This window comes from Micrasema longulum, unplaced genomic scaffold (genome assembly GCF_059751315.1).
Source record: "Micrasema longulum isolate JH-2025_06_02 unplaced genomic scaffold, ASM5975131v1 h1tg000413l, whole genome shotgun sequence".
Taxonomy (NCBI): Eukaryota; Metazoa; Arthropoda; class Insecta; order Trichoptera; family Brachycentridae; genus Micrasema; species Micrasema longulum.
The window spans coordinates 250,926-278,636 of record NW_028277613.1 but is presented as its reverse complement, the minus strand read 5'-3'; the positions used below and the strand labels follow the sequence as shown (position 1 = coordinate 278,636).

At 33.0% G+C, this 27,711-nt stretch overlaps 1 protein-coding gene across 1 annotated transcript in view; it reads left to right on the top strand.

The window, feature by feature from the left end:
* Nucleotides 1–27,711, top strand: part of LOC148281760 (dual 3',5'-cyclic-AMP and -GMP phosphodiesterase 11-like) — a 372,381-nt gene that overhangs the window by 167,636 nt on the left and 177,034 nt on the right. Inside the window, exon 2 of the mRNA XM_088226167.1 lies at nucleotides 21,539–21,710. Coding sequence (XP_088082293.1) covers nucleotides 21,539–21,710 — 172 coding nt within the window. The remainder of the gene's footprint in view (nucleotides 1–21,538; nucleotides 21,711–27,711) is intronic.

Here is a 27,711-nt window from a genome sequence, read left to right as displayed (position 1 = left end):
CGAATCATCCTTGTTTAGCGGGATTACGGGATTTAGTACGGAGGTTGGGAGCAGATTGTTCCGTGAATAATATTAAAGTGAGACACATCTTGCTTTAAATGTCGCACTCTGATTCTGAAATGTCTTAATCCGTCCCAAGCTGTACTTTCGTATTCATGTATGTAAGTACCTGTTTACTGAAAAAAATCAATTTGATCAAATTTAAGCTCAATCATCGTTGCGTTGTCTCGTGATTATTTTGCTAACTATATATTTTTGCGCGCTGTTTGATGTGCATCTTATCAAATTATTTTAAGAAATGCTAGTTAGTAAAGTGAAAACCGATTTTTTTTGTATTTTATAATTGATTTTTTTTTCTGTTTTTTATACTGTTTTCATTTCAAATTATGTATCAAATGCATATATTTCAATCTACCTCATATTCGTAATAACTGCATTTACAGCTCCCTCGATGTAATTATATCGGCAGAAATTTAAATAGCATACCAGTCTCAAAGATGTCGCGAAAACGAAACCGGTCACTGCTGATTCCAAATGTTTGGATTTCAGTTTCAAGCGTCTTTTATTTCCTTGCTAAAAAAATCACCATTTAATTGATCAACAATATTCTCATTTTATCCTTAAAATATGTACCTTAATAAAGTAAACTGTTGGTATGCAATGTTCTAAAGCGTTCAATCAATATAATTAATCAATGATACCCAATAACTGTTTTCTTTTTGCCGTTGAAATATTACTTTTATTGAAACACACACTTCATGTTTGCGCCTGTGCAATGCATACTTTTTTTTTCTTCTTTTTGCACCACAACAGGCCAAGAATTCCAATAACCGTCGTAAATTACGGCACAGAATACCCATGCTTGAAAAAATACTTTTTTTTATGTTCAGGAATTGAACCCGGCACCTTCCTATGTGAGTCAAGCGTCTTAGCCATTGCACCACGGAGGCCGCCGCGAATACTTATACGTCGTTTTAAAATCTTTAATATCAGCAAACATTGTTTTCACGTTTTTAAATATTTCACGGTCGTTTTAAATCCCATAATCTTTTCAGCCAACTTTAGTCGACTGAGCTGAATTTAGTAAAATTTCAGCTTTCTGAATTTCAGTCCTCCTGGATGCTGTAATGTATACATGACCTCCCACCCCCCGACAACTTCTTAAAGCCTTCTTCGTGAGCATAAAATAGCTATCGGTTATTATTCTGTGTTTGTAACAGTCTTCCGGGCAAAATATTTGAAAATACGACAGGATGCTCAAACGCTTTTGATCGGTCCGTGATTTAATTAGGTACTTTTACACGAAATTAATATACAGTTAAATTATTTATATTATCTTTATAAACTTACAGCATAAAAAATACTTTTACATTTATTCAGAAAAGTAACAGTTCTATTTTTCTCGTTATAATTATTTATTAGTTTACATTAAACTTTCGTATCTCGGCAGCTCTTACCTGGCCAAATGATGTGTAATTTATTGTTTCGTTTAATTATTTAACTGACCAATGTCTTTTTGATTTACAAATATAAAATTTTTATTAAAATAAAACACGACATCCTTTCACTGTTTTTTTTTTCTTTGATTAACTGACGTGCAACGCTTTTTTTAAAATTTTTGTGAGTGAATTACTTGCGTTTTTATTTCATTTGAAAATCCGGACATAATACGGATTTTATTCCAAGCTAGTCGGGAAATGAAAACAAAGTTCTGTATTTATTATAAATACATAATATTAAGTAATAACAAATAAAAATATGTATTTGAATGTATTATTGTTGTTTTACTTTGTGTTACATTATTTTCATTTTTAGAATTATATTTGATGTGTATTTTTTTAATAATATTTCTATTATTTATTTTTTCTTTTAACTTTGAATATTGCAATCGGACCTTTGTTTTAGGGAAAATGCATGTCAAAGAAAATCTACTCTTGTCAGCATTTGATTCAGGCTTATCGAATCTCGGCGCAGCCGTAAAAGGCCGTTAACAATACAATATTGTTTTGTCCCTGAACTCGACTATTGTCCACGTGTAAACAGCAATTTGTAAGACAAAAAATTGTCCTGAGACATCGCCACCGAGATGGACGGGCAGGCTATCTCTTAGGAACTATGATTACCCCCACTACCGTGCCCGGACGCATTGTCCTCGTGTGAACACAAAAGGATAAGACCCAGTAAAAATTGAGATTTGCTTGACGTGAACATGTTGGTATAAAACTAATAGTATTTCTTGTGGATTCGCTCGTAACAAACGTCGTCGTGTATTCATTTTCGCAGCGCTCATGTGTGAACTGCGACCGAATTTTCTTACTGTCCCAGCATCATGTCCTGCGCGGTCAGTGGAAGTTCAGTGGTTTTTTATATATTTTTTATTTGTTAATAGACTATTAAGCAAAGCCACGATTTTTTTCTTCAATTTTTATGAACGAATATTTATGTTGAATTTCTGAAATAACTCTGCGTGTGACATCATAGGTTCTCTTCCGCTTATTCTTGATCAGTTCTGCCCATCGGTCAATTGACGGCAAGCAAACCGGAAATCTTCCATAATTCTCTTATTATTGGTTGATTCATATGAACCGGTGACGTCGTTCAAGGTTGTTCGTTTTTATTTACTTGTTTCTTTTATTTTTAGGAAACTTTGCCGTACAATTTAATGCTCAAATTTTTACCGCGCGAAAGAAAAAACCTTAGTGTTTCCAATTTCCCGTATGGCTGAAGTTCTTCATTGCCTTCACACTTCGCTTCATCAACCCAGGCAGTTCAGATCTCAACTGAAATCGCACTCATTACATTTGTCGTCCCCTTAAATTGTACATTTTAATAATATATCATGTAGTGATGGCTTAGTTTGAATGTAATTTAAAGAGAAAAGTAAAAACGTCACTATAAAGATTATCTAAATACATATAATAAATATTTATTTTTTGCCTCAGCAATAATAACTTTTCAGAATTCGCAAATAATCTTTTATTCGAAAACATAATTTAATTAAAGAAACGGGTGTAGACATTTTGAATATTATGGTCTTCGTTTAGACAATCTAGATATATAAGAATTAAGTAAAGCCACTAACCAAAAACTCCCCATAATAAATAATCGATTAAATTTAACTTTTGAGTCCTCTTTTAAAAATATTGCCACTATGATTCACATTTAACTCTTTCTCTCTCCTTTCATTCTTCAGTTCATACAATATTTTATAGTATAAATAGCAACGCGAGTAATTCTAAGTTAGTTCAAGTCCTGATGATGAGGAAGTAACCTTGAAACCGGCTGACAAATACAATTATTTAAACTGTTACTTCGGTGAAAGTATCGATGTCCAGGCGATAAATGGGATGATATATTATTTTTCTCCGTCCCTTTCCCTCTCCCCTCCCTGGGTTCAATCCCTCCCTCTCCCTGACACTAGTAATAGCGAAGGCGCGTCCCGACTGTTCAAATGTTTGCACTTTTATTATTCTGGCTTAGTGACGTCACGGACCTCTAGCGAGTGACCCTGCGGTCAGTTATCATTGTCTACCCTAAGACCTGGATTTTCGCTATGCATAAAACATAAATTATAGAATTACACCATCACATCTGCGTAATATATCTCGATCGAATGTTTCTCAAAGGGTCAGTCATCAGGCCGTCAATGTACATCATTTTACAGTACACATAACATTTATTTTTAAATTCATTCATACTTTTTTCATTCTTTATGCATTCAGGCGTCTAAGGCATATAAGTTAGGTAGAATATCTATAAAACAGTATGTTTGTTTTTATTATAAGTCTAGTAGTTTTTTTTTATCATAAAAAAACCTTTAGAAAATGTTTTTTTTATTTTTTATATGGGAGTTGCTTTATTATTTACCTTGCTTATAATATACAAGGTTTATATTTCAAAAAGTGGATTATTCTGCAGTTAAATATCTTTAAATTTATCTAAACTATTGGGATCAGGAGGGATATATTAATGTGGGCTAATCAGGAACTTCTCAGCATTTGCTCACGTGGATAGGAAACCACTTAAAACTCTTCAGGAGAAGCCGGCCTGTTGGCAGTAGTCAACAGGCCTTCGTTCCACTAGAGGAGTGTTCGGCATTTTGTTCCCTACTTTTGTTTATTTTACCAATTACCGCCTCCAGCTGTTGTCTTTGAAAGCTGAAAAAGGGGCAATGCCAAGTGAGGGACATCTTGAGGAGTTTAAAGTTTGAAAAATGTTGCTTTTCGTAGATATTTTGTTTTGTGAAAACGGACGGTGAACGGTCTTTAATTTGCGGATAAAATAATGTATTTTTTATAGACAAAATATGACAAAGGGAAGTTGTATTATAAAAATTGTATTTTTGCTAATTTTTCTTCGTTTTTGTTTTTAATAAAAAGCAGGCAAAATCACATAGATAGAGAAGCGATTCTCTGTTCTATGGTAGATACCTATAGATACCTGTTAACTTGGCTAAATAAACACGTAGTCGGTATATATTGATGTAGTTAGTAGAAATGGCGGTGTGTATTCAAATCCTGTGCACATAATCTGTTTGTAATTTGAATACAGATCTACGAGGGTCAGTCAAAAACGAATGCCTCCTATTTTTTTCTACGTAAATAAAGTTAGTTAAGTGAAAAATTTGAATTTGGCGCTATTCCTCAAACCTTCTTCTACAATCAACTGTAGTAGTAACTTTCCGTGTCATCAGGTGTAATTATGGTTAGGTTATTTGATTGAATTTTTGAAAGCAAAAGGTGAAACCCCCATTCGCATTTACGAAAGACTGAAAAATGTGTACGGCGATGCAACAGTGGATGTCGTTCGTCGCTGCAACGAAACTCAAGGACAACCTCCGTCGGCTGACGAAAAGCGGAGCGGCAGGCCGTTGACTGCATTGACTCCACGCAACATTCAGCTAGTCAATGACATCATTCGTGGTGACCACCGGAACTGCAGATGAATTGTGTTGCATTCCTTCTCTGGGGTACTCTTTTTACCACAGTGGAATACATGCCCTTGTTAAAAAATGGACCAAAACTGTTGAAATGGGTGGATATCATATTGAAAAGAGGCTAATTAGTCGTTCATAGTATGTTTTTCAACCTATGTAATTGCATTTTTATTTCTTGACAATTAAAATAATTTTAAAAAATAGGAGGCATTAGTTTTTGACTGACCCTCATAGAAACGCTTCAAATAAACACAGCACGAGCACAAGTGAAATTCCGCTTCGTCTGGGGCGCTTCGGTGGAATCTCTAATACCAACCTTCTTCGCTTATATAGCACTTATTTTAAATGTACATATATACGTGTAGTGGCTAGTGAAGTAGATATTTTAGTTGCACACAGCATCGATTCCCTTGTATTCGATTTTCGATTTCCGGTTTAGACTCATCACTCATCATCTATCATCACAATTTGCGATCATCATCATTCGCCTTTTCACACCTAAGGGTGCATAGGGCACTGCATTTATATATCGGTGGCGGCGTATCTACATAAAAATAAGATGATTAGTCTTACACTTCTGGTGCCATTCCAGGGACAATCATATATTGCAGTGTTGAAACACATTTTTTTCGAATAATCGTTTGTAAAAATATTTAATCCCATTATATAAATAATATATCTAAATCTTTCATTGTTTTAAGCTGCATTTACGTTAGTATTAAATTTTGATGTTAAAATGATTTTTCCCTATTTCTTGTTTATTAATTATACACTTAAGTTTAATCCTGAATTATTTATTTATTTTGTTTAAGCGTATACGTATGTTCCTATGTATTTATATTTTTTATGTGTACATGCCAGTGGCGAGCCGTGATTTATTTTATAAGTAATCTATTAAAAATGTTAATTCATTTGTACTACATATAAGTACTTACATAACATGCAAGTAATGTAATTATAAATGACTATTTTTTTGTGGTTCTGTGAAAATCAACTCAAACAACAATTATTATTAACCACGCGATATGCGTAGCTTTATTCTACACTATTTTATTTATTTATTTATTAATACAATACTTGTACAAAAATTTATTAACAAATACCACAATGACATTCCGCAGATATTTCCATTAAGATCTGTCCATTGACAGTACTGTCAAGACTTGAGCACTGGCCGATTTCTTTTAAAATGAATAATGCCTAAAACGGCTACTGTGAACGCCACCTGTCCTATGTGATACATAATATGTCAACGGTATCCTATCAAAGAAAAATAGTCCTTCGGAAAAAATGTTTGAAATACTAGTTTCCAAATAGAGAATCTTCTAAAAATATTCGTAATCTGCAAGTTTGTTTTAGTACTAAAAAGCCGACTTGGGTTAAAGACGAAAAATACAGTGTACTTTTTTGTATGGAAGAATAAGCTGAGGTAATCGGCTAGTTTCATCGTTCAGTAAGAATGGGCTGGGCGCACTTCATAGATATTTTTTTGTAGAAAGATATAAACGGTGATTTATAATAAATAACAATTACTTTATTTATTTTCCCATAAACATGGTTACTATAAATCATTATTATTAAAAGTCAAATATAATGGTAAGCTGTGCATAATCGCTTACTTTGACGATTCGCCCCTGGTACATGCATATATGTACATTCCTTATTTGTGTCATGGATTGACTATTTATCACTCAATAATTATATATGCACATAAACAAAATACTTAATTGTAATGCTTTTGCTTTAATTTCTTTTACTTGAAATAAATTGTTATACCTACTCATGTGAATGCATTTCGAGGGTTAATTTTGTCAAACAAATAAATGAATCAAATGAATTACTTGATACGTTTGATTTTATAGTAAGGTCCCAAAAATAATTAAACTATTTTTTACTGAACAATTTTGGTGAACTAAAGATATAGTTAAACCTTAATCAAATCTGCTCAGCGTTTAAAACCCATATAAAAGTTACTCGCGTTAATGATTTTACAAAGCGTTTGTCGTAAAATAAAATTTAATATCTTATTATGATTAGACAACTCTCGACGATCGAGGTTCCGATACCAACAAGATTCTCTCGTTAGAAATTCATTGATTTTAAAAATCAAAACACTGTTTTTTCGTTGACTATTGACAACGTCTCGCAAGTAAACAAATAGAAAGACAAGCGACAAAACGACAACACAAATTTATCTACGCAAACGTATATTCGAAACAACCGAACAACCCATTTTTCTCCGCAAAAGAAACATATTGATGTAAACCAATAATCTAAATTCCAATGCACGTCTGAAACGTATTGCCTGGTAGGTTTTAAAACTTCACAATAAGCCTGCCAAACTATGTGCCACTGTACATGAAAACTCTACAGTTTGAAATGTGTGGGTTTTACAAAAATATCGCCATGATCAAATTTAGTGTTTTTTAAGATTACTTATTCAAAAATTATTCTACATCCCTGTTTGAAGCGAACGTAAATGTGAGTTTATGTTTCGCATTACTTCCATTCAAAATATCACGTTTTCATACGTAGACCCAAGAGTAAATTTTATTTATTACTAACATTTAATAATAACTTGTAAGCATCCGAATTGAGAATATGAAAGTAAGCTAGTTATTGAATATATTTTATTTTTTTACCAAAATAGGGAAATATCAGGTTTTTTTAATGTAATAAAGGTCTAAAAAATCCTGTTCAGAAAAAAAACATTTTTTTTGCTCCAATAATATTTTAGCATGTCCAAATGCTTGCAGACTGGCTGGATTTCCTCCCTAGGGGGTTATTCATAAAAGTTACTTCACAAAAAGTCAGAAAATGGAAGAGTTGAGGAAATGTGGATATTCAAACATGGGCAAAAAGGTGAATGTTACAGTGTGTAAAGTGGCCACTTAAACCAGCCAATGACAGGTCATAAGCCCTGTAAATGCCTAGACTTCCATATTCCTTTCTTAAAAATGTTTTCTCTCTGTTGAAATATTTTTTTTTTGCTAATTATTAGTAGCATAAAAAAAAAAATTAAATTTGTAATTTGAATTCCCGCAAAAAAGTCATTCCATTGGCCACGCCCATATACGTCACTATTCATGTTTATTTGTTCCTGGCTATTGAAATTTCTTTAGAACATTATCGCAAATCTTGACGTATCAACAACCAAGGACGAACACGTCGCGTTTTTTTAGCAATGGATTTTTATTAATTTTTTTTTTTTTACATTTATGTATGAAAACATTTATCCACAATATTCATATTGATTTTGAATATACAATCAATTATTCTAAATCCATTTCACATATATATTATTTTTGTCGGTATTCGTAGTATGTGATATTTCCCTATTGTAATATTATTAATATATGTTCATAGCAGTGGCGAACAGTGATTTGTTCAATAGGTAGCTCTAAAAAGTTTTCATAAATTTGTACCTACATGTAAATAATATATTATTGTATTTTTAAATCATTATTTCAACAATAAAATAGCATTCATAATTGCATTGTTGTTCCCGCAAAGCCGAGGCTTGGCCACGGGTTACATTACATTTTTTAAATATTTTTTTATCAAGGGTAGGTAGGTATACAGGTTAATAATAAAGTATGAACATATTTATATGCACACTTAAGATTTACTTGTTCTTTTTGATAAATTTTTGATTATTTTAAAAAATGTTTTGAATTTTTTTTCCTCTCGATTTTCACTAGGTATTAAGTTAAACAGTTTTGGTACTACTCTCCCATTAATGGCTACTTTTTCTTTGGTTCTGAGAACTTCAACTGTTGATAACAAAAGATTATTACCAATAATCTATCAGATCAACTCAGATATGTGTAGATATATTCTATTGCATTTTAATACAACGCTGGTACAATAGTTTATAAAAACACAACAATGGCATTCATTCGGTAGATGTATTTCCATTATGATTGAAATATCAACACTTAGTCCTGGCTGAATACTTCTACAAATGAATAATACCAAAACGGGCCGCGTCGAGCGCCCCGCCACATGCCGACTGTATCATATCAAAGGAAAATAATCCTTCGTAAATAATTTTCCAAGTGGAGAATTTTTAAATATTTTTTGTAATCTGCAAGCTTACTAGGAGAGAATAATCCGCAACTAGGTTTAAAATGTAAAACATAGCGTACATTTTTGTATGAAGAAATAAGCTGTAGGTCACGAATATTTTTTTGTATTTGTTAAAATAAATTAAAGTGTTCGGTAGACTCAAATCAGTGTTTGATTTTTAGATTATAAGTTTAAATGTGAAGTTCTACAAAATAAACACCAAATCAATCAATAAAACAAAACATTGGCACATGTTTTTTTTTTTTAAGAAATAAAAATTCCCTAAATATCTACACTATAATATGAATAGAGGAGGGGATAGAAAGCGAAGGAAAGAGGGGGGAGAAAAGAAAAACACAAATATTTAAGAAGTGACATATTGTATTTTTCTGATTTAAAATTGAGGGTATGATAAACCAAAGAAGTGAAATTTCAGTGGATCTGGGGTGCTATTTTGAACCGCTCTCGCGGCACGAGAAAACAGTTTTTCTCGTGTATTGCATGTAAATACACGAGATAATACGGCCACGAGAGCGTTCGGAATACCACCCCTGAACTGACTGGGACTGTCGATGATTCGCAAGTGGGAAAGAAATATTGATCGGGTTGTGGTCCCGTGGCTAATGTCTCGGACTCACGGCTCAAAGATCCGTGGTTCGGATCCCACTCTACCCCAACTTGATTTCTAATGGTGAGTTATTTACAACTCGTTCAGAATGCCCCTTAAAATTAAATGTGTAGGTAATTCGTAAGAACGCAAATATTTCTTTTAAAATAAAATAAAATGGTTCAAGGCTGAAGTGGGGCCGATCTCCGAACGTAGCGTTTGGTCAGCGCCGGATTTCGACAAGTTTTCCTCTGCCTGAATCAAATGCTGATATTTGATGTGATCTTTATGTGAAATTATCTTTCACATGTATTTTGCCTAAAACATAGGTCCAATATGTATCTCGGAGCCACTTCATGAACGGATTTGAATACTGTCCAGCAAAGCTTGTATTTCATTCTCTCCGGACTTTTTAACCAGTGCAAATCTGGAAGATGTTATGAGATGTGAGAATATTTTTTAATCCCGTAATAAGCCTTGCCTAAAAATAGTCATAATGAGTAAAAATCCTTTTCACAAAATAACAATAAATATGTAGGATTAGGTTGTTGAGGGTTGGTTGGAGTTCCTACCCCAGTTAGAGATTGACAGAGAAGACACGAGATTGCTGTTTGATGTTTATTTATTACATGGCAAAAAAATAATGCATTATGTCGAGTGTTTCGGCGATGAAGAGTTGAAGTAACTGCACTTGAACTACATGCTGGAACTGAGTGACGTCATCGAGCTGGTCTGACTGACTGAACTGAATTTGTTAGGCCGACTAAATGAACGGACTGACTGACGTTGGCTGCGTCCTGTAGTCTCTTTATAGACGACGTCCCTTTGTTGTTCATTTCTTCATGGTAGGGATGATGTGAATGTACTGCAGAACAATGCTCCCGGTTTAACGTGCAATACTAAAAGAGTTGCAGTATACGAATGTATTGGATTCGATAGAAAATGATGACATTGCATTCTCGGTCAATAGTCTACTTCAGATGAACTAAATTAACACGTGTGTGTCATCGACTATGGACTATGGACCCTACAAATATAATACTATAAAATACAAGTTCGGGACTTTAATGTGGCTAAGGTGGGATAATACTTACCCTCACAGGGCGAAGTAGATTGGAGAATGTAACATTTCTTGTCGTAACACTATTGACACTTCGCCATTAATCTACTTTAGTTAGGCACCCCCGCCCCCACCCCCGACCCTTACCTTCACGTACCCTTACAGTTAAATCCCCGACTCGATCATCGCATTACGTAATCATTTACTCGTAGACTCTTCTCTGACTACTTAGATACCATCCAATTTCATCTTACTCGACATAACAAGCAAAAAAAATCCTAAATTTTTTTTATACTCCCAAATCTTTATTCGTTATTTCTTTAGGGAACAATATTTGATTACTGGACATTCATCGTCAGCGATCGTCGACCTCGTGGTGTAATGGTCAGCGCATTTGCGTACCATGCAAGAGGTCTCGGGTTCGATTACCGACATGTTTGATATGAAATATTATTTAAAAGGGTGTTTTTACACTAGAATATTTCATAGTCTTTAGACTGGTACCTGAAGCGTAAGACTGATAACCTTACCTTTGTGTAAAAAAATGATCAAGTTACGCCACGATTGGTGTTCCGATGCAGTAGCCCTATGCACCATTAGGTGCGGAAAGGGAATGATGATGGACATCCACACATGAATAAAATACGTGATATATAATATTACTAGACCCATCAACCTTTATAATTGTTAACAGCATGCAATGTTGTAAAAATTATCAAAAGTAACCCAAAAGTATAAAAGCTAAAGAAATTGTATTTTTAAGAAAAAAAAAACATTTGAAAGAAAAACATTTAAATTAAAGTAAAACTATAAATTACATTTTTCAATTTTCTTAATAATAATTGAAACATCCCCAAATAAACAGTATTTATTTTAGTCCACTCCTGTCTTTTTTTTAACGTATCCATATTACATTACTATCCTGTCAACAAAAAAGACTTGATTTATTTGTTTCATTGGCAGCATACTGATAAGGTCAAATAGAATAGGAAAGAATTCATTAGTTAAGTACTTGAGAAAGAAGCTTGTTTAGCTTTGAAACTGGTCGGTGGAAAAAAAATTGTGGTTAAAAACAATGTTGTTTTATTTATTTTATCATAATGAATAACCACAAAGTTAGTGCTTCAAATATAAAGTAAGTATTTTTTTGTACCTAAATGGAAATGAAAATTAAAACGTGTTTTGATATAAAAGGATTAAAAGTTTAAGTTGGGGTCATTCTACGAAAACTTCAAGACGACTGAAATACTGAAAGTTGATAGCCTAAGTGAATAGATTTATAGCCTCTTCTGAAGATATTTATTGCGTATTTTAATTGTGTTAACGGTGTCATCTCGGTACTTTGTAACTCCTTCTATAAATGTTTTAAACTAGAACAAATTGAATCAAGGCGCGTTGTAATATTTCCACAGAATTATTATGACGGTGAAATTAAAATGAATTGGCGCAAAGTTTTCGTGAATTCATTGTTTGCGCTCTTTTGTAATTATTATCCACAAAATATATTATACTTTTAACAACAGCTTTAATGTTCTTGTTGTAATTCGGATTAAATTTAACGTGTATCTTTCTGCAGCACACAGTTCACCTATATGCACATATCGTAATTATGGAATCAAAACAGTTTAATGAATTGAGTCAGAAACAAATAAATAGGTGCAAGTAAATTAACATTAAGTAATGTTAGTAAATATTAGTATACATCCACTTACCGACTTTTCATGTCTACTGGTCTTCTAAAAATTATGTTTATTATATTTAGTGATATGTTGTTGAATGAGAAGGGGGGACTCGGGAAGAGGGTGGGCTAGGAGATTAAAAGTTACGTGATTGTTTAATTTTTAAATATTTTTTATTTTGCAGCCACTCCGTATAATTCCACTTGTGGAAAATTAAAATTTAACAATAATAATGAAATATAACATAACAGTATTAAAATGTTTTTCATTTTATTATTTGTTGACTCTGCCTTTAAAAAAATATCTCAATATGTTAAATTATTTTTTTTGTAATGTCAAAAAAACCCAAGCCTGACAATCCGTAATCAATTCAGTTTGTCATTTTCCACGATTATATTCAAACATTCTCATTCTTAAAGGTGAGGTCAGTGCCATACAAGCTCCTGACGTCACTGCGACCTGTGAAGATCTATTGTGACGGGTCCCCGCAAATAGTTCTCGCCCTCCAAGCCCAGGTCTTTAAAGAGCCGGCCTCCGTGGTGTAGTGGTCAAGACGCTCGACTCACACACGGAAGGTTCCAGGTTCGATTCTCGGTGAGAACACAAAAAAATAAATGTGATTTTTCTCAAGCCTGGGTATTCTGTGATGTAATTCACAACTGCAATTGGGCCTCCTCGCCTGTTGTTGTCTAAAAAAAAATTAATGAAAAAAGAGACCTGCTACCGTGTGGAAGGCGAGAGGCCCAGTGGTCCCCCGAGGATGCGTCTTCTTTTATGATGTAAAGCATCACGTTCACATAGAATGTGCACAGGTGTTTCCTCATCTGCACCGCAGAACCCAAATCTAGAAATTTTGGAAAGGTTCATTCTAGCAACGTGTTTTCTCAATTTGCGGTGCCCTATAAGGGTTCTAGTGATAACCCTCATTTAATTTTGGCTGAGCTTCATCAGATCAGTCTTTTATCAGTTCCTTCGCATTCGGTGCTGACCAGGTAAAACAACAGCGAAAACGTAACAAAACCAAAATAGTTTATAGGATGTCGAAATGATTTACTTTTTTTAAAATCCAGTCTAGAATTTTTCGGCATCTCTTTACATGTGCACAGCTTATCTTAACGTAATTTTTATAGAGCTGGTTGATTAATGATGCTTTCGGGTATATTTGTCATTATTTATCCATCTTTAAAACATTTCCCGAATCGACAGCATATCGCATAAGGATAAGGAAAAGAGTAACCTATATATGACCGTCCGCGCCGCGTATTAACTGACCTCACTATAAATTTATCCGGGTTAAGTAGAAGAGTCGCTATTTCCAATCCTCTACCATCCACTTGTTATATTATTCATTCGGACTGAAACCAATCTGGTCGAGAATGATTCAGATCTTTAAGGCTGTCGTTTGGTAAAACGCACGCAAAATGAGGAAATCATACGGTTTTGCCATTTTAAAACGAATGTTTTTTTTTTAATCGCGCAATAATAATTTTAAAAAAAACATAAATTAGATAAAAACAACAATTTTTTTAAAGGTATTTCTGTTGTTTCGGTACCGAAAACGATAAGGGCAGGTCTGAAGGTCATAAAAATGTAAAAAAGAGGTTGTTATAAATTAAATATTACAACCAGAATTATCTTCTTTAAACAAAAGAATACATTTCTATAAAAAAAGGTTTCAACTAAAATGTTTCAATATTTTTTTAAAGTATTACCGAAGGCATAACTTTACGTAGAAATAAAGGAAAATGTTCCAGAAATGTATATGATTCCAAACGCTTGTATTTCTTTTCAAAATCAAAAAATTAAAATTTGGCTTCTTCCACTTTCATGTACAATTTATTATCTTCAAACTATTTCAACAAATTTTAGTTCAATACTTAGTCTTTATTGAGATCCCAGATACCTAAGTTTAGTCTAAATTTGAAATGGCGTAATCCACCGGTCTAAAAGTAATTATATTTAAGTAATATAAAACTTTTAAATATATTTTTTAACAGAAATACCTTTACAAAATATTGTTTATATCTTTTTTGTATTTTTATGTTTTTTTATTATTGCGCGATTTCAAAAAGACATTCGTTTTAAAATGGCAAAATCGTATGATTTCCTCATTTTGCGTGCGTTTTACCAGACTACGGCCTTAAGTAAGAGTATCTTATTCCACCCTAAACCCTAATACGTTTTGGTTCCTATTCCCCAATCGGTTAAAGATACATGTAATAATTTATTTCTAATCCCCATTTTTTGAGCTCCCCTCAGTTTCCCTATTAAATTGTTATTGAATATTTTCTTTACTTGAACTCAGCATCATTTAAGTATTTTGTAATAATACAGTACGCCCAAGTATTCTATTGAAGGGTTATTACCCTTAATTAATCTGTTAGTGCCTGTCGGTGACCCAAGTAAACATGCATTTTTTAATTTTGTTAGCGCGCAGTTTTGAATTATTTATAAGAAAAATTATTGTTACACATTCTTAAAGAAAAGATTAGTGAAGACGGACTGAACCGTACATTACTAGTATACGTTATATAAAAAAAGCTAGGTACTGCTTTTTATTTTATTTTATTTATGTAACATACACGTCAAAAATGCGTTTTCTACGCGCGGTTTTGCGTTCAGAGTGCCACCCCTGGTGGGTTTGTCTAATCAAGGAATAAAAAAAGCAACAGAAAAATAATAATTTGTTTATTATGTTTAATATTTGGAAAAAATTAGAAATGTAGAAGTGTAATAAATACATGGTTAATTGAAATATCAACATCATAATTAAATCAGCTAGATGATACTTCTAATCTAGATAGTAGGCTTCATCGTAACATATCAAACGTGAATTTATTCGATTACGTATCACGCCTCATACACTCGTTATTATGTCAAGCGTAATAAATACTATTCATCTTAGACGTGCGTAACGGATATATTTCATAAATTAACACCTTCTTCGTATTTTTCTTTATAGTTCAATATTATCTAGATGGAAGTTGTTTATCTGAGAGAGCTCCTTCCAACCTCCATCACAACATGGACTATCTCTTCGTTCTAGAACGAGGGAACCCTTATAATACCCATCCACCGCTCTAATTTTTTTGCCTCCTCTCTTACAGTAGTTGCTGCTCGATTAATAATCTACTCACTAATGTCAAAAACGCCCTCTCTTTATTGACATTGAAATCAAGATTGAAATGTCACTATCTAAATATTTGAGTTGTTCCTTTCTCCTTATTCTTTTTTTTGCATCCCCTCTCCTCTATTCATAACGTACTGTCGATTTTTAGTAAATTTTCATGAAATTTTTTTATAAAACTATAATATTTTGCATAATTACCTAGAATATGTCCATATACTTGTAATTTTCTCAAGCTGAACGGTTTGGGTAGGTTGGAAGAAATTGCTTTAAGGCAATATTGCCGCCCTTATATCTATATAAATTGTAAATGAATATAAAGTTTTAAATAAATAAACATAAAAACATATTAATGGAAAATTTCTTCATGGGGTCGATTATTTGGGATAGTTGCTGAATGTACATCTTGAGTGGTTTATGCTATGTATATGTGCCGCATGTAATGTATATGTTTGTGTATGTTTTAGATGTGCGTTCATGTGTGTGCGTGGATGGCTCGGAGTGTACATTCGGTATTTTTATTTATTTTTAATTATTACCTCCATGGAAAACGCAAATGTCAACAATTATCCTTTTCTCACTTAAAATTCTTTTTTATTTTTTGTCACATTTAATGTTTATATCTTTTTAATTTATGAAAACTCAATTGGTCTCTTTATGTTAAAAAATTGTTGTTTTTAGTACTTATTTTGTACGACTGTATGTTTTCTAAATAAAATAAATAAAAATAAAATAAAAAAAATATTAACCCTGAAATTAGAACATCGTAAAATCAAAATCTTAGCATTACTTTTCAAGTAGAGTAATAGTTTTGTTTTTAATTACGGCTTAAACCAATAAAGACAGTTATGTATATAAAAAACGTATGTACAAGAAACTGAATAAAAAGAACATCAAAATATGTAACAAAGACAAACAATGGGCAGTAAAATAATGGTATCCAAAATATTTAGAATCACGATCAACATATTATTTAAGACTTCGAGCTAACCCATGCTGATTCATCTTCATTCCACACTCTGTTAATGGCGATGAGATCTACGAAAAACCGGACGATCTATCCCAACGAATTCCAAGTTGTGTGACGAATTGACTATTCTGGACATTGGGGCATAAAAACAAAAGGTGCTTTATGTAGAAGATTTGATGAATAGCAGATTTTGACTTCTGGTGACACCGTTAATAACATGTAAAGAGATTGATTTCAACATGAGATGGGACATCACTTATATCCAATAAGTATTTTAATAATCAATATTAGGTCCATCTCTGTTCTACGTTTCTCAAATGAAGATAGATATTAATTTAAAGGGTTAAGGAAATTTTCGAGACAGTACTGCAAATATGGGATTACGTATTACATAAGTATTCATTACAATAAGTCGCTCTATAACAAAGGCACTAGAAGTCAATACAAACTGTTATTGATTTAATCGAATGTACCGTATAACATTTCTTTCCTTCCATTTTGTACCCATAACGTTACCCACGATTATTGTTATAAAATTTTATTATAACAAAATCTCTAACAACGCCGTAAAAATCTTCTAAATTAGGTCATAAATGTGAAATTTATTTTCGCATTTCCACACACTAATGCAACTTGGAACGGGATCAAGACACGATCCCAATACTGAAATTGGTGCCAGGAATATTATAAATGGGCTTTTGTTTAACTTTAACCTATTATTCATTTATATTTTTCATTCTTGCCAATGTATAGTAATAATCTATTTCCAGCCATCACGTCAGTTTATTATTTAAAAAAACAAGTTCGCATAAAAAATATATACTCTTTGTAACACATCTTTAGGACAAAAACGGCTCAACTAAAAAAATGAACGTTTTGGGAAATTGCAAAAGAAGAATGTAAATTTTGACACCTTCGCATTATTTCGTCGATTGTTTCGTATTTTTCGAAGTAAGCACCAAATTTTGAGTAAAACTTAATAAAAATACATTATAATAAGCTTAAAACAATACATTTATTTAATGAGTCATTATTAGATTGAAAAAAACAAAGAAAAACACTTTAATAAATAAGAAAATGACTTTTTTTAGGTCAGATTTGGTCGCCAAACACATGTTTTTATTTATTCACTAAATGTCATAAACATAAGGCACTAAGATTATGGATAATTTAAATAATGAAATGACATTAACTTAAATAAGTCACTAATATTATCGGTAAGTCGGAACGAAACAATCACAAAGCTAAATTGGTCGTTTTAATATATTTTTTAATAAAGTAAACATGGCACGTATCGGAATAAAATCGACTCAACCAGCTTTCGGTCACTATATGTTTGTCTACGTTGCGTCCTTCACACAGCAATGTAAATTAAATACAACACTTATTGCGTCGCTTTCGTACTGATGCGAAATCTAAATTCTCTGAGTAATAAAGAGACCGATGTTACGGTTTTGTCCTATTCCCACCCGAATGTTGCGTTTTTTTTATGCAGAATGATGGATAATGTTTATTAAAGTCGTTTTACGATCAAAACTCATTTTAAGCTTTTTTTTAGCTAAGTCGTTTTCGTCATAAAAGTGCGATATGACCTACATTGTGTGATACAAATTTTATGATTCAAGGGAAAACCATGACCAGAGTTTTGCCATCTGCTATCGAGTTCGTTGGTTTTATCAATAAATCATTATTATTTGTTGTCTTTATCCGTCTGTCAGGAAATGATCCCGATTTAATGTTATTCCATTACTGTTATTTAGAATTATGTAGGTTATGTTTATCAAAAGATGCGCAGATTACTTATGTGAAATTAATTTTTTGCTAAATTTACATTTGTAAGAATAATTTACAATCAAGAGCTTTAGAAATCAAACGTCACGTATTAGTTCGGAGGCAGTCGGCGTGGACAAGAGAAATGTCTCTCTTATTTTCCTCTTGTATAATGTATACTCGTATTGTGCGATTTTCAGGCAATCAATAAATTTTCAATACTTATTAAAAAAAGAGTAGCTTCCCTGAATTTTTTCTAACATGTAATAAAAAAATTATTACATGTGAATATTTAAGTTTTTAAAACATTATAACATGTTTTTCAGAGTTGCACAAGAAACACGTTTTAAGACAACAAAATAAGCGAAAAACCAACTAAAGACAGCTCATCTGCCCTGTAAATGTCTAAACTTCCAAATGTATAAATAATTACTTCGGATCTATTAAAACAACTGTATAAATTGAGTTCGCACAGTTTTTTGCTTTAATTTCAATTTATTTAGTTTTTTAATCTCTCTGAGGTTGCTATTTTTTTTAAAGCTTTTTTAGAATATGAGAGAAAAATTAGTTGATTTTGAAGTCATATTGAATTCTGACATAACTGTCAGTTTTTAAAACGAACGACTATGTACACAGAAAATGTAGCTAGATTCTGTCCTATTTACTATAATAACATCTAGCCGTGAAAATGTAGTCACTTTAAAAAATAAATCTAGTAAAATATTTTTTTTCAATTTGTTTTACTGTCTTCTTGAGTGTGCGTTTAGAGACGTTAAAAGAGCCGGCTATGTAATCTCTCGGTATATAAATTCAGACGAAAGGTTGGCATACTTAATTGTCAAAAGTAATTGTCAAAAGTCACGTAAAAATCATGTTCAAACGAGCATTTCTTGCTTGAATTGGGATTTATTGGAGTTTTTTAATCGCCAATTTTTATCACAGAAGCCTATTTAAAATATAAAACTATTTTATATTTAAATTAAGTGAGGAACGTGGACTAAATTTTTGGGGTCATTCATTAATTGGATTCGATCATATAACGTCGAGATAACAAGTCGGTAGATCATACCGAGGTAGATGGTTATAGTACATAAGTTAAGTATACCGTCTCGGTATGTACCGATGAAGATAGCTTTTATAATCTGGTCCAATCGATGTTTTCCATCATAGCTATGTTTTAATTAATAACGCTCGGGCAGCGCAGCTCTGGTATAACTACCAGTTATTAAATGGATTTCATTCTAAGTTTTGACAAAAAACACACTAGATTGGTTTTATGTTTCAGTCTCCGCGAACGAACCAATATTGTTTTAGACGTTTTAATGAAAATATATCGACAAATTTAATGGAGTAAAAATAAATTGCTGACGGCGCAGAATAAAGCGCAATAATAGAAGTGCTTACTCCAATTACTTTTTTTTCTTCTTTTCGATACATTATCCAATGGAACTCGTTCTGAAATCTATCAATTCCGTTCATCACAGTTTCAATTTTGTCCCTAATACGAAACTTTTAATGGTCTACTTCTTCAGTAGGACAAAGGGTCGTTTATTTTTATTTCGTCAGATAAATTTTACCCCATTATGTTTTCGTGTAATAACAACTTTACATTAACGAATGACACACTTATTTAAAAAATTGTGTATTAATCACGTCACTAGTAGCTCAAAAATAACTATCGACGTGCTTAAAAACATGCTAAGCATTAAAGCGACCACAATGAACAATAATGAACATGCTTAAGTTATCGCAGTCATAAGTCAACGCGTGTGTAATTTCTAAGTCAACGCTTGTGTCGGTTTGTTTTTTTTTTATCCTCGTTAATAAATTCATTGGTGAAAAATCGGCGTTAACTTTAAAAAATAAAACAATATATTGCATTTGCAAAATAGTAAGGAGTATCTAATACAAACAAGTGATAATTGAATTACAATTACTACGGCGACTGCTTTTCTTGGCATTTGGCTTGCCAACCGACAGCTAAATGCAATGAATAGCATGATAAATAATAAATAAATAAATAAAAATAGCAGTTTTGGAATATTTTCCATATTTACTCAAATTTTGACATATATATAACACATATATAATACAGTAAAATTCAAATATGTGATTGCGCAGCAGGATTCTACATCGTAAAAACGTAAATATTTTGACATTTAATATTAGGTGTTCACAGATATTCCATTTTAATCGTGAATACGACAAACAACCACGGTAAAAAAATGTTATCACGTCGCTTATTAGCAAGTCAATCGTTATTTGTGATTGAGCTACTAAAGTAAAAATCTGCTATTTATCGAATCTTCTAAGAGCAACTTTTGTTTTTATGCCTCAATGTCCTGAATGTGTAGATTAGTCAATTCATCACATAACTTAGAATTCTTTGAGATAGATCTTCCAGCTTTTCGTAGATCTGTTCGCCGCTAAAACATTGTGGGATGAAGATGGATTGGCATGGTTTAGCTCGAAGTCTTTTATGTTTTTTTGCGTTTATGAATATATTGTATACCATTATTTTATTGTCTTTGTTTGTCTTTGTAAAATAGTTTTATTTTCTTTCTGTTCAATTTCTTGTACATATATTTCCTCATATAACTGTTGTTATTGGCTTAGGCCGAATAAATTATATATAAATTTATATTTGAACCTCTTTCTTTGTGGTTATACATTATGATGATGCATTATAGTTCTGCACTGCAGAACCTACATCCAGGAGTTTCGTACCCCCTCTATAATAATCATTTTAATTAATTCAATTCACCGCTACTGCGTAATAGGGAAATATCGCATACTACGATTACCGATATAAATATATGAAATGGATTAAGAATAATTAATTGTGTTTTCAAAATCAATATGGATATTGTAGAGAAAAGTTTTCATACATGAATGTAAAAAATAAATTAAACAATAATATGTTAGTAGAATAACACCACGCGTTTGGCCTTGGTTGTTGTGACGTCAAGATTCATGAAATTGTTGTACACAAATTTAAATGGTACGTACAAATAAACATGAATCGTGACGTATTAGGGGCGTGGCCAATGGAATTACCGTTTTTGCTGGAATTCAAAATTACAAATTTAAAAGTATTTTTTTCACTGGATAATATTTCGTTCACCTAAATTACTTTAAAAATGTTTTTAAAAAATAACGTGATATTTCCCTATTGTTATATCGTCTCGAATGCGTAGATAGTCATGCGCGGTAACAAAATACGAGTATTTTCTTCGAAACCCGGACATTCTTAGGAGAACTAGAGTGTACACTTCCTTGGTCTCCAAGCAGCCAGTTATTTCATATTTCCTTTTCTTCCAGGCCTGCAGGTGCACAGCATCGAGCAGGGGGCGGGCATGCCGCGCGGGCCGGCGGGGGGAGGGCGCCGCGGCACCGCCCCCGCGGCCGCCGGCTGCTGCTACGACGCCGAGTGCGCGCGCACCGAGGCCTGGCTGGACGAGCACCAGGACTTCGTGCACGACTACTTCCTCAGGTAACTGGAAATCTTTTCAACATTATGATAATATGTAGGTTGCTTCTGCGTACGCTTCACATCGCGCCGCATTCCAATCGGGCTGTGGTCCGGTAGCGGAAACAGAGAAAACTCGGCAAAATCGGGAACTGCTCTTTTGAGTGTAGCTTTCCGAGGCTAAAGCAGTGGATACCACGGGCGAATCGTCAAAATAGGTGATTAGGCACAGCTTACCATTATATTTGACTTTCGATATTAACGTTTTATAGTAACCATGTTTATGGGAAAATAAATAAAATAATTGTTTTCATTATAAATTACCACCACCGTTTATATCTTTCTACAAAAAAATATATATGAAGTGCACCCAGCGCCCAGCCCGTTCTCAGTGAACAATGAAACTAGCCGCTTACCTCAGCTCATTCCTCATACAAAAAAGTAGACTATATTTTACATCTTTAACCCAAGGCAGCTTTTTTAGTACTTAAACAAGCTTGCGGATTACAAATATCATTTGAAGATTCTCTATCTGTAAACTAGTATTTCGAACATTATTTCCGGAGGACTATTTTTCATATATTATGTATCACATAGGACATGTGGCGTTCGCAGTGGCCGTTTTTGGCATTATTCATTTTAAATTAAATCGGCTGGTGCTCAGCGTTGACAGTTAAATCATCATGAAAATGTCTGCTGAATGTCATTGTGGTATTTGTTAATAAACTTTTGTACAAGTATTGTATAAAAATAGTGTAGAATAAAGCTACGTATATCGCGTGGTTAATAATAATTGTTGTTTGAGTTGATTTTCACAGAACCACATAAAAAAATAGTTATTTATAATGTTATTACTTGCATATTATGTACTTATATGTAGTCGCAAATTAATGAACATTTTTTTGTAGATTACCTATAAAATAAATCTCGGCTCGCCACTGGTGGATACGCTGTTTTATAAAGAGTATTATTGCTTTGTTTTTGGGAAATGCCGTCATCTCATATTAGGGACGTATGCCATATTCGGCACATCTCCTCTTTCTTTTAAATTAAAAATAAAAACCTTTTCGGAGCAAAGTGTTTTATTACTATAAAAACTTTTACTTTATCTTTTGATTTTCACTCAAGTTACAGAATCTCTTCAATCGAATTGTAGAAATAGAAATAATCGCACTGCAACATAATCTGGTCTTGTTGGAATACTCATGTGGTAATTTATACCGCAGGTAAATTAGTTATCACTTCCGTTTCCGGTCTGCTTATTACTATCGATAATTATGTGAAATATCACTTCTTCCTTCACAATTATTCGATTTCTTATTTACAATCTTAATTTTAAAATTATCACCACTTATTTGACAAGTAATCTACTATCGATAATCAATCGATTTCTTAACGTCGTTTCACATTTTTAATTCTTATTCTCAAGGTGGGGGTCACTCCAATGCAAGCTCCTGACGTCACTGCAACCTGTGAAGATCTATTGTTACCGGTTCTTCGTGAATAGTACTCGCAACCCTCAGTACGACTCAGGGTTTATAGGGGCTGTCTCAGCTCATCAGCTGATCAGCTGCCTCGTTACTGTCGATGTTTGAGTGTCCAGATACCCAAATTAATACCACGTTGTTACACTCACCGACACAATGAAGCGCCCGTAGTCACTCCAAGGTTAAGAATTGATCTCTACAGAGCTCGGTGCTTTTAGAACAGCCTGACTGTTTGATAGAATATAAATTATTTTAGTTTTTGTAATGCCTGCGCAAATGTTCATGTGCGCAGGCATAGATGGCATAGAGTTTCGTTTGATAGACCGTGTCACTCCAAGGTTTATTTAGAATTTATCTCTACAGAGCTCGGTGCTTTTAGAGCAACCTGGCTGTCTGAAAAAAAAAATCTTTTATTTATTGTATTGCCTGCGCAAATTTTCATGTGCGCAGGCATAGATGGCATAGAGTTTCGTTTAAAAGACCGTGGGATAGAGCCCTAGTCTAATGGAAAACCTTTTACCTAGTCTAACTCCGCGTATCCCACCACCTGCTTGTCCATCTTTCTTGGAGCCATCGGTGTACTACACAATGTCTCCTTGCCTGTAGGGTAGGGTGCTATCGGGCAGCCATTGTTCGCTATCAGGTATAAGCACCGTGAAGTGCTTTTGGAAATTGAATTCCATAGCCATTACATCCGATGGCATAGCTAACATCGGATTATCGATGAAGTATTGCTCCAAATTCCTCATAGTTCTTGACTTACAGTTGGGATTGCCCGACTTCAACGCTCGTAGCATGGTCATGCCCACCTCCGTCTGCACATGAATGTGTAGAGGATTTAGACATTACATTGCTTCCATTGCAGTTGGATTAGAGCACATTGCTCCAATGGCAATGCTTCAGGCCATTCTCTGTAGGCTGAATAATGCACCGCTGCATACCTTTTGTTGGGCTTTTTTGTGCCAAGCTATGCAACCATAGGTGACCACGGGTCTTACCATGGCTGCATATATCCAAAGTACAGCTTTTGGTATCAGGCCTTTTTTTGCCCACCATGCGGCAGCTAGTGCCCAGTATGATTTTGGCTTTGTGATCACATGTTGTATGTGTCAATTCCAAGTTAGTCTTTGATCCAAGATTTTTGTCAGATATTTGACATCCTTGGAAAAGTTTATAGTCTTATCAAAAAGAATAGTAGGCTTAAATAAATATACGGGATACTGACTTTAATATTGTAGAAGTAACAACAAAATTATAAAATCCTTTTTCAACGTTATTTGTTGTTAATATAATGACGTTTGGAGAAAATGCACTACATGAAACAATAGTACATTGATAAAAAAAAACTGTTTATACTAAAAGAATCAACTTTATTCCTTTTGCTCAGACATTCAGTGGCAAATATTTTTTTTAGTCATTTCTTTATTTGATAAGCGTGAATTTGTTTTTTCATGTGGGTGTACTCGAACGAGTGGTGGTGTTTTTCGTTTTATTATTATCAGATTAAATTTTCTAGATTTGGTTCTAAGGTGTTATTCTCATTTTACTATGGTACACGCTATCCACGAGAATAAAGTAAAAGTAAGGAAAAGAGAAAGAGGCGGAGGACTTGCTATATACGTCCACAATTCTATAAATCATAAAGTTATTGAAGTGCAATGCAGTGAAACTGCTATATTAGGTGTATCAATCTTAGCAGAAAACACTAAATCCTTTAATCTCTATGCCTTCTATCGAAAACCTAACTCTAACATGCAATTTTTTTTTGATACTTTTGAAGTAATACTCGACAAAAATAAACTAGACACCCTTATCTTTGGAGATTTTAACATAGATGTCTCTAAGAGTAGCGATATTGCACTCAAATATATTAACATCCTCAACTCCTACAACTTTCACATTTGTAACACAGCATTTTCTACCAGAGTAACAAAAGAAAGTAGTTCCTTAATAGACCACATAATTACAAATAGGAAAAACATATCTATATCTATTTCAAATATTGACAACCCACTAAGTGATCATAACATACTTTTAAATGATATAATTATTCTAGATTATCAAAATAGCCTTAAAAAACACTCAAACAATCGACTACCTAAAGCAGTATTTGTGAACCCAAAAATCAATAATATCATGTTAAAGTCATATCTTAGAACCCATAAATTTATATTTAACACAAGCAATAATATAAATGATAATTACAATGCATTTATTGATTACTTTAAGATAGCAATAGACTCTTGTAAATTTAAACCCAGTCAAAAAATGGGCAACCGTCGTCAAGGTAATACACCTTGGTTTGATTCAAAACTAGATTTACTTATTAAAGAACGGAACTCGATTTTCAAGCAATGGAAACAAGATCCTTTAAATGATATACTTTTTCTTTTAAAAAATAAAGCCAGAAACAAGGTCACTAACTACAGAAGATATGTCAAAATCAGATATTATTCCGACATCTTTAAACAAAACATTTATAATCCTCGACATACATGGAAAACAATCAATACGATTCTTGCAAACAGTCCACAAAATCCAAAAAAAGATATTCAGTGTCTTAAAGTTAATAATATCGAGATTAAAGAATCAAAGCAGATATGTGAAGAGTTTAATAATTTTTTTCTATCTGTCGGATGTAATTTGTCTAGAGCTATTACATCTTATCCAGATGACAAAAATACAATTTATACTGAACCTAAAGCCATGCATTCAATGTATATAGGAAGAACACATAGATCAGAAATTCTTAAAAATATTTCAAAACTTAGGCAGCGAGCTGCCCCAGGACTAGATGGCATTACTCCTGCTGTCCTTGGAATCTGTAAAGATGAGCTAGTTGAACATTTGGTATTTCTCATTAATACATCATTGTCGTGTGGTATGTTTCCGGACCAACTGAAGATAGCTAAAATAATTCCAATTCATAAAGATGACTGCAAAAAAGACGTTTCTAATTACCGGCCTATCTCGATACTCCCAGTATTTTCTAAAATATTTGAACTAATTTTAAAAGATAGGCTCACTAAATTCTTGACCGACAATAAAATTCTTACGTCCCAACAGTATGGATTTCGAAAGTTTTCAAATACTAAATGTGCTGCTTATGACTTTGTCTTAAATCTACAAAAAAAAATAGATGTTGGTGAATTTGCTGCAGCTATATTTATAGACTTAAAAAAAGCTTTCGACACTGTGGACCATGAGATTCTATTGGATAAGTTGAAACACTTAGGCATAGTTGGCATACCTTTGAAAATATTTCGAAGCTATCTCATTGACAGATACTGTGCGGTTCAAATCGGAAAAGAATCTAGTGATCTAGGTAGGATAACTTGTGGAGTTCCGCAGGGGTCAATCCTTGGTCCACTCTTGTTCCTTATTTATATTAATGATATCACTAAGTGGGGGTTAAAGGGGACTCTTCAATTGTATGCCGATGATACTGTCATTTTTTATCATAATAGTAACCTAAAAGAACTAGAAAAAATAATGAAGACAGATTTCGATAGTCTCGCCGACTGGATGCGATTAAACAAATTAAGTTTGAATATGAAAAAAACATCATATATGATTTTTGGGAACAAACAGGATTTGAAAATTAATATTTCTCTAGGAACTGGCTATATTGAAAAGACCAATGTTACTAAATACTTAGGACTATATGTTGACTCTCAACTTTCATGGAAATACCAATATGAACATGTTAAATCAAAAATAGTACCCGTAACTGGCGTTTTGCATAGACTTCGTGGTCTGCTTCCTCACTCTGTTTTGTTTGCCGTCTATTACGCTATGATACATTCTCACCTATCCTATTTATGCTGTATTTGGGGTTTCGCTAACAAAAACCAGATTTCTGAGATTCAAGTTCTTCAAAACCGAGCTTTGAGAAGCATTCTTGGTTTGAAATGGGATTCCCATGTCAAGGATATTTATCGTAACACAAAAATACTTCCTTTCAAGGTAATGGCACTGTATGACATCACTAACACTATTTCAAACATCATAAACTTTTCTGCTCACACAAATTTAAAACTTACATTTAATCATGAAATTCACAACTATAATACACGACATGCAAAAAATCTTCACATTTCTAAATTTTGTTCCACGAAGTTCGGCAAAAGGTCTCTGGAATACATTGGTCGTATACAATTTAATAAACTGCCTGATGACCTTAAAAATGAAATGTCGAGTGGTAAATCTCAAAGACCAGAAATGAAGACCTATTTCTTGAATCTTTTTGAAAGTGATAGTTTTTAGCTCAGTTTCTGTGAATAGTCTATATATTGTGTTTTAGGTTTAAATGTTTTTCTTTTCTTTTTTTAATATTAAGTTCACAGAATGTTTAAATGTTTTTATTTTCTTTTTTAATATTAATTTCACAGAATGTTTAAATGTTTTTCTTTTCTTTTTTAATATTAAGTTCACAGATTGTTTGAATGTTTTTATTTTCTTCTTTAATATTAAGTTCACAGATTGTTTAAATGTTTTCTTTCCTTTTTTAATATTAAGTTCATAGATTGTTAAAATTT